The sequence below is a fragment of the Seriola dumerili genome, unplaced genomic scaffold (genome assembly GCF_002260705.1).
Source record: "Seriola dumerili isolate Sdu_G_001 unplaced genomic scaffold, Sdu_1.0 BDQW01000138.1, whole genome shotgun sequence".
NCBI classification, from domain to species: Eukaryota; Metazoa; Chordata; class Actinopteri; order Carangiformes; family Carangidae; genus Seriola; species Seriola dumerili.
The window spans coordinates 3,684,479-3,705,813 of NW_019174393.1; the positions used below are offsets into that span (position 1 = coordinate 3,684,479).

At 41.9% G+C, this 21,335-nt stretch overlaps 1 protein-coding gene across 3 annotated transcripts in view; it reads right to left on the minus strand.

Annotated features, from left to right (window-relative positions):
- The window catches only part of syt1 (synaptotagmin 1), a 161,051-nt gene that overhangs the window by 10,890 nt on the left and 128,826 nt on the right, over window positions 1-21,335 (minus strand). For 2 of the 3 annotated variants that reach the window (XM_022749477.1, XM_022749479.1), the window contains 5 exons: window positions 19,435-19,607; window positions 16,488-16,613; window positions 10,765-10,932; window positions 9,116-9,283; window positions 5,052-5,169 (listed from right to left, as the gene is read on the minus strand). In XM_022749477.1, the coding sequence (XP_022605198.1) occupies window positions 5,052-5,169; window positions 9,116-9,283; window positions 10,765-10,932; window positions 16,488-16,613; window positions 19,435-19,607 (753 nt within the window). The remainder of the gene's footprint in view (window positions 1-5,051; window positions 5,170-9,115; window positions 9,284-10,764; window positions 10,933-16,487; window positions 16,614-19,434; window positions 19,608-21,335) is intronic. The other variant, XM_022749480.1, reaches the window with a different exon arrangement.

Consider the following 21,335-nt stretch of genomic DNA (forward strand, 5'->3'; position numbering starts at 1 on the left):
AGAACAGCTGACATGAAGAAGTATAAAAAAAGCAGGCAGTGAGACCTAATATTGTAAGTATTATAAGAAAACATGTAAAGTCAGGCTTATTTTTTTCTCTAACATAACTAATAACAACATAACTAATGTAACTCTGTTTCAGGTAATGTTGGTTGGGGTTATAGGAGTGTAAACTTCCCCAAATCCAATAAGGAGGAAGATGGAGGTGAACTCTGTTCGCACCTATAAACCCCACAAACTAATGCAGTTAGATAACAATATGCTAACTCTTTAGCTCATTAGCCAGGTGAGAACAGATCAATAAATACATTCCTTACACATTTGCTGAAGTGATTGTAGTTTGGGAAAGACTAAAAAGAAAAGACCTTCCAAACTTTAAGGCCTGTTGTGCTCATAGTTACTGCCAAACTATAATTGGACAATCACTGTTTGGGGGAGGAGTTTCAAACAATGAAATCTATCATTGCACACAGCTGTATTTTTAGAAATATTGCCACAACAGTGATGCAGCATGTACAGCACAGGCCATGCATCCTCTTATATCGGTGACTGTGCCTGAATTAACACAATAAAACATCTGAATGGGAATATGAGAGACAAACCCTTCTCAGGTGAAAAAAAAAAGAAAAGAAAAGAAGAAGGAAACACACCTGTGGCGCCACATCACTGCTATCCAGACGCTCTTATCTTTCTGGCCAGCAGATGAGAGTTTGGCATTATTGAGTTTTGGGAGGCCCGTCGTACCTCATATCCGGCCCATTCTGCCGTCTCATCTCAGACGGATGTAATCTCTCCCATTTTATGGATGAACGGCGGCGCTCCTGATGCCAGAGCGCTTCCTCACATATGTGCACAGCGCAAAGGCTCGTCTCCGCTATCCTAAGGGCAGCTCATCTGATGCCTGGATCCCGGCCATGGTTTTATGAAGCGATGCGCTATCAGTAGTCCATACATTTCCCCCAGGAGGCTAGAAGCAGGTTTCCGGATAAGAGCTGAGCTCTGAGCCAAATCAGCTGCGGAGTTAAGTAGAGCTGCTAAAGTGGTCTAATTTTAAAGTGGTTACTTGTAGTTTGTATTTCAAGCTGTGAATAATTGCCAGCTGTGAGTCATTTGGATTATTCTGGCGAGGATAGAGCCTGTCACAGCTGAAGCTACAATACTTTATTACGTGCACAGACACATAACACCAAACACAGAATCTGTTTCTTCCTTAAGTATTTCCGTGCTCACCGACTGTGGCCGCTGCGGGTGCCGGCGGAGTTGTGCCAAATGAACACCGGTACAAAGCAGGGTTAAATATAGCCTGGCTGTCATCTTAGCTTTCCCATCTCCCATCATTTTGGATTTGCCATGGTGGGTGCACCCAAGGGTGACTGTCGGTTTAGTTTTACACACTCAATTCAGCGGTGAATCGCACACATGTCACACACAAACACAAGCGCTTTACAGTGAGAGTCTTCCAGAGGCGCAGACCCACGTAAACCACCTTCACACAGTGCGATCCAGATCTTTGTGATATTCTGCTGCGGCCTTGTTTACACAATGAGAATTTTAATTATCTGAAATCTTAGAAATCCATCTGTAACTCATCGGCTTCTCATTATCTACATCTTTGGGATTTGTATTTATCAAAGCGAAATTCAGGCAAAATAAAATCTGCATTCCCTAATCACTTTCAAATTGCTTTCTTCTCTCAGGTCTGTTCATCATTTTAATGATCCCTCGGGCCCGCTGCCTTTCTGACTGCGAGAAAAAAGCCTCTTAGTCCGACCAGCCAGAGGAACAAAACAAATAAACCCTGTAGCCGAGAGGTTTGATGGTGAGCCGGAGCACCAGGTCGGGGCAGCGCGGCTTCATTACTGCCGACATGGCGCCTGTGTGCTTTGATAACCTCCCCCCACTGTGGGCCATTACCTGGTTATGTGCCGCCTCACAGCCCTCTGGGACGTCTTCAGAGGTACAAAGAGGGTGGGACAAAACACTTTTTCTGCCACTACCTGTATAAGACCACATGTCCTCATTCTGAGTCGCTTCCAGACACTTAGCCTTTGTGTCTGACATGCTCTTGAGTCTGACTCACCTTTGATGGTGCATCATGCCGAGGATGCACTGCAGAAGCATGAAATGCACCATTTTAACCAACTTTTGTGCAAAATAAAATAATACATCTGTGGGAGGCAGAAAGAGCTGTGTTCACTCCAGGATGAGTTCATCTGCTGCTGCAATTACTGGCTTTTAAAACTCACTTTATAGTTTTTAGTCTGTTTTGAAAACTGTAAAATGAGACCGTCCTCTGGTTGTTTACAACTCAACACAATGGATATGTATTTGGAGCTTTACATTTCTGTGGAGCCAGCTAAAGTGCAGAGAGGAGTAACTCGTCTGTAATGAGGCTGGGATTATTTTGAGACGACAGCTAAAGAGCATGGTGCTCGGTGCATCACCGCAGTTGAATAGCAGCAATCGTGAGGGGCACCGAGGGTCAACCGCACTTTCAAAAACATTATTTAAAAAGTTTGTTTTTTCTACGAAACACAGCACGGAGGAAGATTTGGAGCGATGTTTCATGAGGAGCCAATCAAAAGAATTATTTCTGATTATACATTGGTTAATGATAATACCCACATCTTCCTCTGTTAGCCATAATTAGGCATGGTAAACAGGATGACAATAGAGGAGAAGGCTGATCCCAGGCCATCAATTACTTGTCCTCCTCCTTAAGCTCTGGCTGAGCCGCCTTGTGGATGTAGGCTAATTATTGTTATTAGAGACCTGCCCATTACTTCATCCATCTGCTGCACTTTAAAGTCCATTCTTGGAGCAGAAAAGCAGTCGCAACTAACAAAAATCAAATCTCAAACTGCAATTTGGAGTATATTCTGGTTGTGTGTAATTAGAAACATGCTATTACTGTATGCTAATAATTCACCCCGAAACCCACAGACGAATGCACACGGATAAAACATGCTCCAATTAAATGTGACATACAGTACATGGTGTCAAACTGTCTGGCTTCCCTGCTATTTCCCATCTCTGTCAGGGAGAAACCTGCCCTTCAAAGTGAACAGATTTACACCTTTTTCATTCTGGCCTGTCGTTGTGGCTGATGACTGAAAATGTTGACAATCCCACGATGCAAATGGGCACAGGTGAGAGCTAATGCCAGTAGCATAAAATGGCAGCGGGGGAGTTTTTTTTTTTTTTTTTTCTGCCAAATGGCTGCTCGCACTGGTTCTGATAGATGAAAGGGAGCTCTGAGCTTTTAATGTGCGCTGTGTTACTGTACTGCAGGATGTTAAGGCTTATATGGAGAGACTGGGCTGTCAGGCAGAAAGTAAGTGGACCCAGGTGTATGGTAATTGCAGCATAAATTACCATAGGAGGGAAGTGCGCGTCGGAGAATTTAAAATGAAACCACCGAAGAAAGTCAAAGGAGAGGAGGGAGGGAGGGAGGGAGGGAGAGGGGCCGGCTCATTGTGTGGTCATGTGTGTGTGTTTGTGTGTGTGTGTCTGATCAAATATGGCCAGTCAATACTGTCTAGATCCGGAGTGTTGAATGTGATGCCTCATTTTTCTTTTGTTTGTTTTTTTTATCAGACATTGTATAGTTGATCAATATTACAGTGATGCTCAAAGGGAAACGTCAAACTCATCATTACAATGCTGGATTTTAGTGGTGAATCTTAAGGTAAATTTAGTCTATGTGATAATTTGTGCAGAATGGGTCTTCAGACTTTACCATATCTGTACTGTACTTTGGTTTTGGCACCGACATGCAGCCCGTCTTTGGTTGCTGAGGCTCTTTAGGGCTGAAACTCAAGACTACTCACTCAGTTAGTCCATACAAGCTGTAAAAATAATGCAAAATGTCCCATTGGAAGTTTCCTGAGACAAAGATGGCGTCCAAAACAGCAAAATATTCAATTAAGAGTATTATAAAGTTATCAAAAGCAGCACATTCTCACAATTTAAAAGCCTGGAAAAGCAAATCTTTAGTATTTTTTGCTTGATAAACAAACTAAGTAATTAATGTATGTTAATGTAAATTCGTTTCAGCTCTAACTTTAGTGTTTTAGGACAAAATATCGGCTTCTGGCAGATGTGGTTCTTCAAAAACCCGTTCCAGGTTGAACCCCAGTGAGCATGGCTGTGTGGCTGTGTTTAGTGTGCCTATTATAATCACAGACTGACTGAGGTGTGTTTGGAAGCTGTAATGTGCACACAGCTGGCTCCGCTATGCACCTTTGCCCACATAGCTGACTCGTCCCCACAGGAGTCATACAATTTTACAAAATTAGATTCTTTCATTTCCGCTTCACAGTACAACATTAAAACTTTCATGAGCGGAAACTTAAAAAAAAAAAATAAAAAAAAAAACAGTCTCTAACTGCAAACTCACAGTGGATTTGTGTGGCGTCCTGGGACTGTGTCAGAGATCTGTCCCTGAGTGGAACATCTGCCCGTCTTTGATGGCAACAGATTGACCCTGTGTTGTTTGTGTGTTTTCCACACATGAACTTGTGTTTGTGTGTGTTGTGTGCACCATTTCCGCCCCTCTTCTGCCTTAACAAGTGGCACATTCGGTTACCATGACATCAGACCTGATATTCAGACTTGAATATATTGTGATAAATGTCATCTATTGATCTTAATCCTACATGAGAGAATTGTTGGAGCTACATCACAGCAGGAATGTCTCAGTCTTTCATTTTCTCCCAGCATATTGTCTCCATTATTACGTGCTACATTCATTAGCGGTTGCAGTTGCTTCTTGCATACAACATTAGGTGTGAACAGTACAGTTTCCTCAGGATCTGAACATCTGCACAAAGATATTTGGGGGCAAAACTCTGCCAGAGTCATGTTTTTCTCTGATAAATGTAATCGTGACCAGTGATGTGTTTGGGTGGTTGTTATAAAGTAAAAAACCCAGCAGTGATGTAGGAGAGGCAAAGTGAGTGCTGCAGTGCATGTATAATTACAGACAAAAGCTCCTGTCAGAGGGAAAGTCAGTGGGCACACACATGCACACACATGGCAATTGTCCTCACCTGACAAGCCTCCCACGTCCATTTTCTTCAGGTTTTTGGCCTCGAGGATGACCACGGTCAGCTTGCCGGCGGTGGGAACGTATCGCAGAGAGAAGCAGATATCACCCAGCTTCTCTTGCTGTTGGGGAGGCAGAGACGTTGCAGAGGTGAGAACAGTTTTAAGAGCAACTATTAAATCCAAATTTACTGCATCACATGCTCACACCAGATGCTCACTGAGAGGCTAGATGAAGGGGAAAAAATAAAAATTGCCTTCCAGAGCACGCTGGCAATTGTTCAGTCGACCGAATCTGAAGCTCGTGGTTGCCTTTTTAACATTAGTTAGAAAGCTTTTAATGTTGAAAGCTGCAAGTACCAGTGTGTCTGTATGAAAAGTGATAGTTTAACAGTATTCAAGGTTAAAGTACAGTACACTGACTGTACTGGGTTATACATCTGTTTACAGTAATGACAGCGTCCAGTTTGAATCTAGGTGCATATCTGCATAGAATTTACATAACTGACTGAAAGATGTTTTTTGTAATTGCCTTAAGTGCACGCATTTCTATGCACAGTGTTTTCTAATGCAGAGCATGCACACACAGATCAGCACAGATAATTCAGTGGTCAGTGCAGAGCTGGAAAACAAACCTAAAACAGTATGGAAGTAAGCGATATTTGGAGTTAACCTTCTAAACACATCCTGAGCTGACCAACGTGCTGTACAAAAGGGCATTAAAATAAATAAAAATAAGTAAAACAAATGTATAAAATGAGTAAAAACACAAATAGAGATGGAGGGAGCACATCTGATATCTAATGGCAACTGGTTCCGTGATCAACGTGATGATTCAGACAAAATCCTGCTGGAGAGACAACTGAAGATACAGTACATCAGTACCGCTGATGTTGATCTTTAAAGATACGAGCGGTTACAATCAACTGGAAAATTGCCGCTGTCAGGAAGTCTACTGTACTGTTGTAATGAGATTAGTGTCTGAGATGGACACGGATTATGAGAGGTGTTTTTATTTACAGCACAACGACAGTGCAGAACAGAATCTACATCGCAATAAAAACAAATACGACGGATGGAGACAAATCCGCACGCACTAATGTTTTCTAATATATTATATGTCCGAAACAGTCCACTGACGTGTTATCAGGACTAGCTGTTAACAAAGTTAGTCGTCATGTGAGCCAGCTGCCTGCTGTCCCATTGTATAAAGGGACAAAAAAAATGTAATTAAATTCCAATTTAAGTGAGTAGACATATTACAAACAAGGACTGCTAATGCTGCAGCTGCTGCTACTACAACCAACGGCAGTCTCAACACAACTATAAAAAATAATACAGTTATAAAAGAACTGTATTTTATGTTTCAGTTGTTCGTTTTTTTCATAATATATTAATTATAATATTGTAGTCTATGTTTCAGGTATAAGCGATGCTGCAATGTACAGTGAGCAAAGCAGTGAAATACATTTTTTTTAACGATATTATGAAAAATATTGAGATATTTGATATTACTGAATATATAATGTACTCTATTATAATTCACTAAGCACTGGACTACAATATAATAAATTATATAGGATTGATTTATTAGTTGATTATTATCTAGATATTTTATATTACTCCTCTGTGCAGGTTTTACATAAATGCAAAAGTGTTTAACTGAACACCATTAACATTCAAGATTAAAATATATCAGGTAGAAATACAATAAAGTCACAAAACACATGAATGTAACCTACAGAGTCTTTTATACGGTGCCAAGAGAGGTACAGCACACGCTTCACATCACACAGCATCTCTGAGTCACAGCTTCAGAGTCACATCCAATCAATTGTACAACAAGTCCTTGCACGTTTTCAATCTTCTGCCATAGATTTGGTCTTTTGTTTTGGTTTGGCTTCTTTTGTTTGTCACTCATCACTTTGCTGGAAAAGTACCGACTGCGAGCGCTTCACTCCGCTCCAACAAATCACCATCACAACACAGCCTTATTATCATACGCCGAACAGAGAGCGATTCATATTCCTGCCATATCCCTTATCGACACGAGGAGCAGACACAGGCGATAACTCTCTCTCTCTCTCTCTCTCGCGCCACACCTGCTTTACGTGTGGCCATTTTGAAGGGGGACTGTAAATCAGAGGCAAAACCGGACATGAATATCAACTGTCGTTTTTATTTCAGGAGTTTTTCATCAAGTTTCAATCAGGGATAATTTCCTCATGTAGAATCAGTGCGCTGGATATATTTATAACATATGTTTTATGCTGCGAAGGACTCCTACTCACTTCCATCCACTCTCCTGACCGGTGGCTGCCACACAAAATCAACTCAATAATCCCACTTTGATGACGAGGGCTGGGTTTCAGCACAAATACGAGCTCCTGTGGCGGCCAGCGAGAGAAGGAGTGACGGTTAATTCTGTCTGTCAAGAGCAGCGACCGGGCTGAGCTATAAAAGGCCAACTGCTGCCTTTTCAACTTAAAAGGGCATTTTTTGAAAACTTGCTACTTCGTATTTGACCTTAAAAGTAAAGAGGATTGTGTAACGTGTGTGCAGGTGGAGTATTAAATCTTAAATTCTATTCATCCTGCAGCCTTTTCACTGAGGTCACTGCTAAAAGATTTATAACTTAAACAGCAGCACTTTCTTTTTGAGTATGTGGACTGATATGGCGAGTATGTTTCAAACCTGTGGCTCTCAACCTTTTTGGCTGGTAAAACACATCAAGATCTACGTCTGACCCTCAATCATGAGCGATTTCCCGTCCTCAGACTGTTTCAATTCAGTGTCTTATCTTAACTGTATATTTTGATTTTATTTGTTGTTTTACCTTCCCCTTTACTTTAGCTAGCTTCTGACTTTGGATATTTATTGTAATGCTGCTATCATGGAAAAAAACCCAAAAACATCTAACTGGTGAAAGACATTCGTGAAGAAGCTAAAGCCAGTGGCCAATTACTGTAGTTTAGCATCAAATCTGGAAGCAGGGCTTAACATCCAGCCTGGCGCTCTCTAAAGTTTAAAAACTCACTTAATAAACTGTTATCTCATTTGTTCAATCTGTAGAAAAACAGCAAAGTCAAAATGTCAGTTTGTGGTTTAGGGGGAGACAAAAAAAAGCAAATATACAGTAAGTGTATTTTTCCCAAGATGTTGAACTATTCCTTTAACCTTAAATAAAATAATTGAATTTTGTCGTTGTAACCTTTAGTAGTTACAGTTCCTTAGCTCCCAAGGCAATGGAGTCCTTTTCACCTTTGCAGGTGTAATTGAGTTCTGCACACCTCCTACCAGTGCACATGATCTGAAAAAAGCTCTTAACAAATAGACAAGTGGATAATTATTTTGTCACTTCTGTGTTACCGGTTGTCAATCAGTGACACATGACGATGAGAGCATTCACATAATAAACATTAGTAATAATAATAATTTAACGTTTTATCGGCAGTTAGAAGGTGGAAAGTAGCACCTGCCCTCTGCTGAGCCTGAACGCTGAGGAATCGCTTCAGCGTCTCAAGCCTTTTCTTGCAGAAAATTGCCAGGTGCAGCAGGTGCAACCAAACGCTATGGAAGTATAGTGATGCCCTTCAACTCAAACAGCTCCACCAGCCATTCGACACTGTTATAATTAACCTTTAAATCAAACCGCTGTAATGCAAAAAAATGGAAGTTCCCCTGGCAACATGTGCTATATGCCATGACATTTACCATGAAAATTGAATCTCCTGAACTGTTGCCTGGAAAGTCACACTTCTGTTAATTGAAGGGGAAGTGTGGACATCTGATTAAGTGACATTTCCAGGAGAGATGGATTACATCAGCGCCGGCACCACATTTGTGGTTCAAGCACAAATGGCTTGCTGTACAAAGCAAAGATAATCACTGTCATATCACTTATACACACAAAAAAAACTGTTATTATTATTGAAACAACAGCGCTTAGATTTACAAATCTGAGCTCTGGCACTCAGACGTGTGTCACCAAATTATTTCAAACCTGTTTGTTTCCCCTGTTCTGAGGAGTGACATGTGTGTCTGCCTACACAGGCTTCATAAGTCTTACCTCCTCCTTCTCAGCGCTCTGCAGATCCCGCCACTCCTCTGTTATGTGGCTGAAGTCCACCTTATTCATGGGCACCTTGATGTCACCGATGGCGTCGTGTTTGGAGAAGCGGTCGAAATCGTACACCGTCATCACCAGCGTCTTCCCGCCGAGCTCTACGTAGGGGACCTGAAGAGGATGACAACAGTAACTAAGGTCAGAGCAGGTGCAACACACACGAGAAGGGGAACGCCGAGGTGAAGCAACACAACAGCCACCAGAATGATGACAGACAGCCTCAGCATCCTGTATCGGGGCTAATCATTAGCTAGTTAGCGTGTCATCAGAAGCTGAAGTGATTGAACATTTTATAAGAAAACATTACGTCATCATTGGAGGTTTTCAGCCACTCAGTGGAGTCTTTTTTCTTCTATTCATCTTCTATTCATGTATCCACTGAGTCTAGGAGCTGCAAGTTAGGCTAACATTAACATTAGCAGTTGTAAGCAACCTGTTAGTCACCAAGTGTTTGTGATGAATAGAATTGCATGGATATATCATTGATATGTCTCTATGAGCCTGTGCAATATCATGCAATCCAGCTCTGCAAGATAATCTTCCCTTGTAAAACTTATGATGCTCAGTTTTCATTGACTTTGTACGAGAGAGGTTCTTCGTGGTGATGTTCAGAATCGCATTTGATTACAAGGTGTTTTATTATAAACATCGTAAACTCAAAATAAAGTTTCAGCTTTGTAGATTTGGTTTTGACACCACTGAACTTGCACAGAAAAGTTTGTGATGAGTTAATTACATGTCAAGCGGAGTCCGATCTGAGTGTTTGTGTAGCGGGCGGATGCTGAAATGGTGAGTGCTTTGATTCCCCAAATCAATCACAGCTGCCCCCAATCCTGACAGATGCTGTTATCAGGCCTAAAAGACAGGCAGCACTTGTGATGTGATTCTTGACTGTATTCAATTACGGGATGAAAGTTATTAAATGGAAATAATTTGTTGAACAGAAAAAAAAAGAAAAACAAAAAAGAAATGAGAGTGAGGGAGAGATAAGACTCTGTGGTTTGTCCTTGACACTATCTCACAAAATCATCTTTTCTTCTTGACAGTGTCACCGCTGCTTGTAATCCCCTGTAGTGTTCTTTTTCATGATGCATCACAGATTCAGAATTAAGTATTACAAACACAAAACACACACACACACACACACACACACACGAATAAACCTGTTATTGAGATGGATATCACATCACATTATGCTTAACTTACGCCAAACACCTGCGCTCTTCACTGTCGGGCGAATAACAAAACTTTCCCCACTGCTGAGCAACAGCTATGCATCCATTATGGCCGAGGCAAGGCCAGAGTGTAGCGGTGCATCTGCCTGTGTTAATCCCAATCACATTGAGCCTGTGTGTATTTGTGTGTGTGTGTGTTTCTGTGTGTGTGAGAGATATTCTGTCAGGAGCTTGTTAATGTGCCAGCTGGTTGCTGTCTCCACACCTTCCCAGCATTCCTAGCTGCATGCAAATCAGATTGTCAGTGGAACCAAAAGATCTCCAGCTACAAAAAAAAAAAAAAGTGTTTGAAATGTGGAAGTGTTTTTGAGCATATGGTGAAAGCAAATGAAATTAAACTTTTAATGCTAGACGCACCTTGAAGGTGAACTGCTCATTGAAGACAGGGTTGAGGGTCTTCCTGTGGACCTTGGTCTCAAACTTCTTCTTCTTGTCAGGCAGCAGGTAGACCTTTACGTATGGGTCGGATGTGCCACCCATGTCCATGGCAGGCAGCTCCGCCGCCTGGATGATCCCCACTATGAGCTAAAAGAGAAAGATGAAGGATAGAAAAGTGAGGGAGGATAGTGTCAGACTGTCCACAGATCCACATTTTCATAACTCGCACCTTCATCCCACCAACATCCTCTCAGAACAAACCGTACCTCGGGTAGAGAAATGTCAAGAAATACATTTTGATCATTACTCTATGACCTTCAGGAACATTGGATTTTTTTTAGTCACATGTCTAGTCTTTTGATTTCACTTGCAATTGGTCCTTCATAATGGTGGCTTAAAGACGATTCAGTGTCATTTTTCTGGGATATGGCGCCAATATAAGAAGGTTATGTCGGCGGAGTCTGGCAGCGGCTGAAGAGTTCGTAAAGGTCAGGATGTGTCAGACTACGAGTGAGAGGACTGTTTCTCTTCACACAAGGCTGATAATTGATAACCACAATGGGGGGCCTGGGAGGCTGATTGACCTGCCAGTCAGAGCCTCTACTCGAAGGCCTCTCAGGAGCCCAGCTAGTCAGTCAATCAACTTCCTATCAGGCAGCCATCAAGCAGCAATCCGGAGGCTGACCAGGGCGCTCAGCCATGGAGATCTACAGCTGTCAGCAGCTGCATCGGAGAAGTGGGAAACAATGAACTCAAGTGGCTAATTGAGATGAAATAAACAAACGGCAATATGAGGGAAAACCTATTTTACAGACAAAAAAATAGAGATTTATTGATTTATTGAAAGCTAGTAAGTAGACGTTAAATTGGGATTGTTTGGTCAAACTAGACATAGTCATACTAGATTACTAAATTAGCCAGTTAGCTTAGCAGACCTTCCAATATAAAAAAAAGCATTTACATGTAGATATGTAGCTAAGACACACGGCTTCCGGGATTATGGTCTAAACGAATGAAAACACTTACTTTCATTTGAAAGCTCTTAAAAAATAAAAGCTTTGAATGAGTGGTTGAAATAATCGACACAGACACGAGCTGATACTTCATCTGTGGCTGTTTGCCTCCGCACAATAATGTGTAACTCAACTGATGAGATTATTTAAGCCTCCAGAGCAGCTCATCTCTGAGAATTACTGATGTGCTGTTGTGTTCCTTGGCTCCGTTTGTTAGAAGTCACTGTGGCATATGTTATAAATGTATGTCTCGCTGTTTAATTTCAGCTGAAGCAGGTTCATTCTCCGGTTTATCGCTCGGTGCCAACCCACAGAAGTATGTAATTTCAGTCTCAGCACTAGGTATTTATTTACACAGGATGGTGGTGAGATTCCAGTAGAGACAGGTGTTCATGGAATGACACTGGAATGATATAATGTGAATGTACCACAGACACACACATGTGCACTCGCTAACACACATCATATATGACAATGTTGAACACAAGGCGAGTACAGCATGGATAGTATGGGATGTCCTATCTAACTGCTCTCCAGGTTGTGCACAACATTTTCTTGACATTATGTTGAAAACACACCGCAAGCACTGACATGAAATCCCGTCACGATTTTGATGGATCGCTTTAACATAAATATAATAAATACTGCACATCTGAATGTAACAGGATCAATTTGTTATATACCTCATAGGGCAAATAAAAGACCTAAATGTCACCATGTTTTTTTGCACTGTAGTGCTGTGAAGCTGCACTTGGATTTTGAGTGTGGCAATTCATCCTTGCATGCTGTCCTTCTGATTTCCACCCATCAATCAGCGTGTTCCGCGGCAGACACAGCATGTCATGCCGCCTTTGCTCGGAGAGGCACTGATGCTTGAGAACAGATAAGAGCAGGATGTGGTTTGAAATGCTGATATTGAGTTTGATGCTTCAGCTAATTGTGTCTTTTCCTGATGCTGTTAAGACACCACACCCAGACGCTCACAACACTCGAGGGGATTTTCACAAAACTCACAAAGTACACCTTTGTTCAAAATCAAACCAAGCAGATAACACTCCCTGTAGTAAAATTACTTATAAAATTTCACTTAGGCCCCAACTGTGAGTCTACTGAGCTTCAACTAAATGATTTTTTCTCAAAAAGAGTAGATGATTTTTGGAAATTCCCTTCCAATTAAAATAACAGAGTAATTTGGTGTTATATTGTAATTTTCCAGCTGCTACAATTTCATTTTAACAGTTTTATTTTTGATACGCATTATTAACAGTGAAAACCCAGTGATAATCAATTTGCATACATTGGACAAACTGAAATCTTGTGAGTGCAGACTTAAATATCTCATTAATTATTAGATGTATTGCCATGACATTTTCACATATCCAGTTTGCCCAGAGGACGAAACCTAATGACTTTGCTGCGCCTCTGACTTTCCATTGGACGGACTGCCATGAAATTTGGTTCACACTTTCAAATTCCCCTCAGCATGAAAAGTAATAACTATATAGATCCCTTCAGCTTTTTATCGAGTGCCATTACTTTGCTTTATGATCAAATGCCTCAAAAATAAATGACACTGTGCTAATCAGAAACCTTCGCACGCTAACATGATACACTAAAAGGCGAACATGTTAAACATTACACCTGCTCAACATCAGCATGTTAGTTGTTGTGAACGTGTTAGCATGCTAACATTAGCATTTAGCTAAAACAGCCCAGAGCCAATGGTGGCGTCTTTAAATACCTTGTTTTGTCTGATTCACTTTACAATAATAAAAACAGAAAAGCAGCAAATTCTCAGATCTGTGAAGCTGTTTGTCTATGACTTCAATTATTAATCAGTAATCTGACTCTATTTGTTTTGGCACACATTATAGCTACTATTTCAAGATTTAAACACCTGACATTAACAACTGCAGCGGCTGTGTGTTTGCACATCTGTGTGGATGTTTGTGTTTAACTAAGGACTCGGGCTCTACCACAGCAGAGGGCTGCCGGTGTTAACCCCTGTCTGTTTGTGCGTTACTCTTCAGCCCAGTGAGCAGCACGCTGACCAGACTGGGTAAAGGACGGTGATTCAGCCCTTGGCAGCTTATCTTGGAGGGCTTTGTCCGAATGCATCATGGCTCTGCACACACACATACACACACACACACACACACACACACACACACTTCCAAAGAAAACCAGTAATTCTCCTCCTGACGAATATTTACTGCAGCGGCTTTTGTGTGTTCTTTTAAAAAAAATGAACTGTCTGAGGAAAACTCAGAAATAAATAATTAAAAAGGAATAATATGAATGTTTTGAAATTCATCCCTCCTTAATAATGAGTTTAAAATTCACATATTCTGACTGGACAGAGTGCGGTAGTCCTGCTCTTGACCTGCAAAAAGAGCAATGAATATGGTAATGATGTTGAAAGTAGGAATGACATTATAATTCTCTCCCTGCTGTGCTGAGAGGGCTCTTTGTGGTTCATTTGCTGTGTATTTGCCTAATGTAGCTGCGTCGCCGCTCCCTGAGTGATTTGGATCTTTTACAAAACCTTTCGTCTCATTAGTGTATAAAACCCAGTGTCATCAACACCAGGGGCTGCAGCCATTTGTGGTGGTTAACAGACAGAAACAAAGCTGAGACTTTTTGCCATGACGACCTGACACACACACACACACACACACACACACACACACACACACACACACACACTGGTGTTTCCTTCTTTTCTTAGCAAGGTGGAGCATTTACTGACACAGTTTTAGGCCATAGTGAGTAGTGCTAACAGCAGGAGCGTAAAGGAAGATGAATGAGTGAGCACTGTGTTGTCTGGGAGGCTTATTGGTGACATTTTGCTTAAAAAAAGTTGCTCAGTTTCACCAAAACAAATCACCTGGCGAAACCAAACAACGACCAACTCTTCTGAAACAAGCTGTTCAGGGTTTATAAACATGGCTATAGCATTATTCATACTCCACTACTCTTACTGGCTTGTAGTACCGACATTTCATGACTTTTTTTATGATTATTATCTTCCTGTAAATATTTCATTTAGTCCTACATCTGTGCACTGCATCTACAGATTAATTAAAGTATGCTTAAGGTGAGGGAAAGTGTGTGTAAAGCAACTAAAACCTCCATTGCATCCATTTGGAAAAGATATCAACACTTTTCCCTTTAGACGTGGTCGGACAACACTCCCGCCTTAAATCGTGCGCTGCAGAAACATCCAATATCAGCATGGGCTGGTTCTTCTGGCTGTGACATCGCATGATCAAACATAACCTGTAACTGCAAAAGAGTAGACAATACTTCCTCTCCATAGTGGCCCCCTCTTTAAGAAACGCCACTTACACAATAATAATGGAAATTTCAACACCCAGCCTTCTACTGTATAAAGAAACCTGCAGCCAAGGTATTAAATCAATCACCTGTGTCAGTTCTCCCTCAGCAGTTCTATGGTGTTCACATTGATTGCATGGGTCTCAGAGCCTGAGGATTTAAACACTTCCTGAAGGCCACGCTGCCTCTTCAATGTGTCCGTCACTGAGCTGAAAGTGGGTCAGACCAACGGCTGCCTCCCTGGGTTTTTTTTTTTTTTTTTTTTTTTATAGGCCCGCCCGCCGCGGAAGTTTCTTCCAACTTTTCCGAGACGCAGCTGGAGCGGCAGTGAGCCGAGGTCACTGTCATGAAGCGTGAAAACTGTCATCCATTCATTACACTTCAGCTCCACTGTGAAGTTTATTATCGGTGTAATCAGGAAGCTCATACAAAGACCTGTCACTGCCTCACACTACATGACAGATCAACTCTGTGAAATGTAATATTGTCCACATAATATCCCTCTTTATGAAATGACTCAATACTTTGTCATTTTTTCCCGAAATGAAACGAGGGTCTGGCTGACTGAACACTAATGGTGTCTGCACCTTTGAATTTTATTACTATCATTATTGATTCTGTGATTTGTGTATTGATAAATATTACACAGGTTAATTGCTTGAAATTATAGACTAAAGGGACAAAAACTTTTTTTTTGTAATGATTAAAGTTTTTTTTCTGTGTGTGTGTGTGTGTGTGTGTGTGTGTGTGTGCAGATAAGGATGATGTACCTATGCCAGTGTGTGACTCAGTGTGTACAGGAGCAGTGAGTGTTACTGTCTAATCTCAGGCTGTCAGTTCTGTTTATAATGGCGAGTTAGCTAGCCCAGAGAGGGACAGCGCTGTGTTCACGCACCGCGTCTATTATCTGTCACACAACATCTGGCGCCGGGAAGCTGATGTGCCTCCTCATTCTGCTTTTTAAAACTCAGTCGCTGGAAAAAATAAAGCAGATGGATATCTGCAGGGGCTGTTTTCAATCATGTAGAGAGAAAGAAACAAATTCAGAGACGAACTAAATCCCAGTAGTGTACTGTATGTTTTATAAGGCTCACTGGCAAATCCGCAAACTCGACCACCATGATATATCCCTGTGTGATTGCTCTCAGGCTTCAGTGACCATACTGTTTGCAGCGGTGGTGATGCAACAAAAGGAGAATGTTGTGCACAACCTGGGTTGATTCCTGTTTAATCTCTGTTGGGATGAGGATCTCAGTTGGACCACCTCGGAGGTTCGGTGTGACCATACTTACGAGGGAGGACCTTTCGCAACAACGACACACACTGAGAGAGGTATGGAGAACAGATCCTTACCGTATTCTCCGTGAAATTGTAATCCAGGGAGTATTGTAATTTGCCCAGTTTCTCGTCCTCCTTGGGCTCGGCCTCTTTCTCCGTTTCAGTCAGCCCTGTCTCCGCATCCTCCTCATCCTTCAAGGCCTGAAGGAGACACCCACCAAGAGTCAGTGTCGCCTGTTTGTCGCTGGCGCTAGCACCCAGCCAGCCGTTCCCCCGCCCAGGTCCTGCCAGTGGACCTACTCCTGTAAAAGCTGCCACTTGTTTTATGATGTATAAGGGGGAAACGGGGTGGGGGGTGGGGGGGAGCAAGCACTAAAACACCATAGCATTTAACATCAGGACATGCTCTGTGATGCACTAAAGCCCCGGGCCTGGTCCCCTGATGATGCTTTTCTATCAATCTCTGGGTGTTTCTGTCTAAAGGGAGAAAAGATCAAATGATGGCGCCAGAGATGAGAGCAATGGGCAGGCATTAGAGGAAGAAGGAGGGGGGGGGTAGAGAGACATTGAGAGTGGACAGAAAGAAGGAGAGAGAGAGATGCTTCCAGAAAAGATCACAGTAAGACAATTCCCTTGATGTTATTTCAGGCAGATCAAGTCTCTGGCAAAAACACATATCAACTGGGAAGTGTCCGAAGTGGCAGAGTGAGAAGTGAAGTTGCCCTTTCGCTTGCCTGGCACTGAGGTGAGGGTAGCAGGTGGTGGCATTGGTGGGGGAGGGGGGAAGGAGAGGTGGGGGGGGGGCGGGGGAGTTTGTTATAGGACCAACATGCGATTGAAGAGGCAAAGACTGGTTTCTCAAGGTCATTCATTCAGCGTCAAAGGTTGCCTTCCAAGATGTCTCTGTTAGGCATGCAGAGCATTCTCTGTCGAACAAACCGGTGCTCTCGCGTGATTCCCACATTCCCAAGTCTGGTTACGCCCTCAAACATTCAGTCGCATTGTCATCATAACCCTAAAGCTTTAATGTTTAACCCCTACGCCGATGGTAGCTAGAAGCATCATGCCAGCGGTGGGTGGGTAGGTGTTGGTAAAAGGGGTTGTAATGTACATCTGGGGGAGGGGGAGGGGCCTGCTCCTATTAGTTTGTCAAGTTGCTCATGTGGAAGCAAAAAAGCTGAACAACACTGATCGGTTTTAAAATGTTCCGCTGAGCCACTTGGTCTCTGCCTTTTGCAAATCCAAATTGAGTGGGTTTTCTTTTTCCAGTTTTCTTTGACACATGAATAAAAGGTAAAAGTGGAGCAGGTAAAATGATTGAGGAAATAAAATCCCTGTATTTATCAAAAGTGTATTTCTAAATGATTTCCTACGGTTAATTTAACACCAGGTAAGGTATGATCTGTTTCACCTGTGTTGACAGATGTGAATGCAAATGACACTGTACGTCAAAAGCTTCCTTTTTTTTTTTTTTTAATTTTTTTATCACCAGCTTCAAAAGATTTACTTGCAGAGCCTCTCAATCATTCTACGTTTGCCCGCCGCCACTTGTTTGAAATGTAAATGAAAGATTCAAAAGGCAGGAGACTTTAGCTTGGCACAAAAATCAGTGTGGTTCAACCTTGTCAATGCGCACCCAGTGTTTCTTTCATACATATATATGTGCATATGCAGGTTGTACACACATATATACAGTAGATATACATGTACTGTATGCATAGTTACATATATTTGGTTCTACGGGAGTAAGTCGTTGTCAAGAGGCTATAAAAAAAACGTCAGAGCAGCAGGCTTAAGAAGATCCAACAGCAATTAGGAACCTACCGCCAGTGACCATCCCGAACAGTCATCAGACACAACACAGATAAGGAGGACATAGAAGGAAGAAACACAAATTAAAACAACCACACACAGGAGTTAACACACCAGAGTCTGGGCACACCAGGAGAAATGACCGCTTGCCTCGGGAAGTGGCAGATTCACCGATGTCAGAGATTGGTTAATTAGGGTGACCGATAAGCGGACGTTTGTTTCCGATCAATCTGGCTATCTGAAAATAAAATTGGATTGTGCAAAGGCAATGAGAATATTGGAAAATTAGTGGAAAAAATCTTCTCCTGTGCCAAGCTAAGTGATGCGCTGTGCTGTTGGTTGTTGAGCTTCCCAGTGTTCTCTGATCTGAGGAAATCAATGAGTCTCATTTCAGTCTTAATTTATGCTTTCTTCTACAATAAGTAAGTCAAATGAAGTATGAAAACACTGTCAGTGGTTTCTGTCTACGATTCTGATCCACCTCTGATAGTCGAGGTGTAGCAGCAAATTAAACACACTTTGTACACGATTCCACCGAGGACGGCGGTGTAATGACGCTCTGCTGGTGCAATTAGTGTGCTAACTCCATTTGAAGTGTCAGCGTTTCATAGCTTCCCGTTCTGTACTGTGGAAACCTGGAGTTTAATTAGATTCTCTCCCATTTGTTGCTCGGTTTGGTGATGTCATTTCTCTGGGTGGATACCACTTCATTACACGGCAAAACGTTTCTCACACTCTTCAACAAGAGAGCGGGTCCTCATATGACAAAAAATAAATAAAGAAAAAAAGAAAACACTCACAGGAACGAAAAGTAGGAGAAATAAAGAGAGACTGAAAACACTCTCTCTTCAACCTGAAGCCATTTAAATGACTTCCATTAACTCTCCTGTAATTAGACTGAATTCCTTTTTAATTAAATGATGAAATATCATAGGAAGTAATACTGCAGTGCATAAAAATAGGGACGTTTCTGACAGTCATATTTGCAGTGGAATTATTTTCATACTGTCGGTGAAAACAAATCTGCCATCATATCACATTAGAAACACAGCAAATAAACATAAAAGCACTGAACATTGTTGATATATTTAAGACATATTTCTGGACAAATTAATTAAACTTTTAGCATAAGCAAAAGAGCGGGATTAAATTAGCAGGCAGGGGTGGTTATTTTTTCTTATTTTAGGCAACAATAGTTCAAAGTCTTTACCTCGGTTTTGGCCCCATCTTTGACGTCCTTCATGTTGATGGCATTTTTGCCCTTGTCTTTGCCCTTCTTTTTGTTTTTCTTCTTGAATATCCATTTTTTGCAGATGCAGAAGCAGCACGCCAACACCAGGATGATCGCCACGAAGGCAATAGAGACGACGGCCCATGTTGGCACTGGGAGAAGAAGCAAACAGGAAAGAGCTTGGATTTAGACTTTCTGGTCCCGCAGATGATTTTGGGGTGAATTGGGCCAAAGCAGTATTTAAGTAAAAAAAGAAGTAGTGATTACGCCAACTGACAGGTGACATAAAAGCTGGAAAATGTGTGTGCCTGCAGAGCTGGCACAACCGATCAGCACCTAAGCCAGCGCTGGGGGTCCATCAAGAGGTGGCAGACTAAACGATCGGTCGTGACTGGCGGGACAAGACCCAACTGAACAGCTTCAGCCAATTTAGTGGAAGTAACAGATGTTGGCATTTTCCACTTGCCATTTAAACAAAAGATTCCCAGACAGCTGACACTTTCACGGCAATCACCGGCAACACGGAACTTGCTGGGGACCGAGAGGCGGCGGTAATTTTTGCAGGGTGTGCTCGAGAGGCATTAACAGAGGTATGACCATGACAAGCCAATGATGCAGTAAAACCAAACGGGTTCACGGGGGGTTCCACACACACTGTTCACAAGCTCTCAGCTCCAAAATTACCTCTGAAAAAAAAAGAGTGAAATTAAACTCAGGTGTTGAGATTTAGAGCTTTTTTGTTTTTTCTACAGACTGCAGTTTTACACAAAAACTTTTGTTAGAGGCTGAGCGGCTCGGCCTGATCTCAGGGGTTAAATTAAACCTGAACATTAAGAGTCAAGAGGAATGTCAAGGGTGGGCCTTCCTTTGTAAATTAAGGGATTTACGTCATCTGTCAGTGATCTCACAGTCAAATCATCAGCTGTCGAACAGCCACTATCTGAGCAATATTATCTGTGCATGGAGAGAGCTGAACTCCTCGCACAGTTCTGTTCAGTGTTACACCCTTTAGGTTAATTATCGGGAAGCTAAAAAGTTTGTGGTTCGGATGCACTTTGAGCATCTTGAATACAAGCCGTGCTCACTCTTTTTTGAAGTAGTACAAAGGTTTTAGGATTTCTGAAAGTTTTTAAACCTTTCATTAAGGATAAAAATCCGTAACAACATGTCTTTTACTTTGAACAATGTCCCTTTGTTGTGGTGTGTTTATGCCAAGGGACAGCTAGAAGACTTTCTTATTCAGTCGCTTGCAGGAAGGAGAAAGACACAGTCGGTAATCGACACTGTGTTTTGAAGTAGCAGAAAAATGTCCAGATATTAATTAGACATAAGGTTAGAGGTCTGGAACAACAGTATTGGAGATTTTCCCAAGTTTGTTTTGCTAAAATCAAATAAAAACACATTCTATAACTAATGTTACTGGAAAAATATCTATTTTAAAATCTTTTTTACACACCTTTGAAAGCTTTTTTTCCCATTCAAGTAAAGTGAAATCAATGATTTTCAAGCTCCGCAGACACTCTGCTCGGTTACATTAACTGCCTGTAAGATGATAAATCAAAAAAAGGCACTTCAACGTGAGTGGCACATAGGGAGTTGTTTTTCCCTCCTCCATATGTTGTTGGCTTAGTGTATGGACCTGAGTGGGGAAACTGGACAACCGACAGTCAACTCAGTCACCTACAGACTTGTCAGATCCTCAGCTCAACAACACAGTGACGACTCTACCAGCCAGCTGCCAACACAGTGACACCTACAGTATCTGAACTTGCTGCCAGAATCATCTACTTCAGCACAGTATCCACAACACGGAAACACAAACACAATGATGGAAGGAGGAAGTGGGTTGTTTTAAAGTACCGGAGAGTCCAGATGGGCTG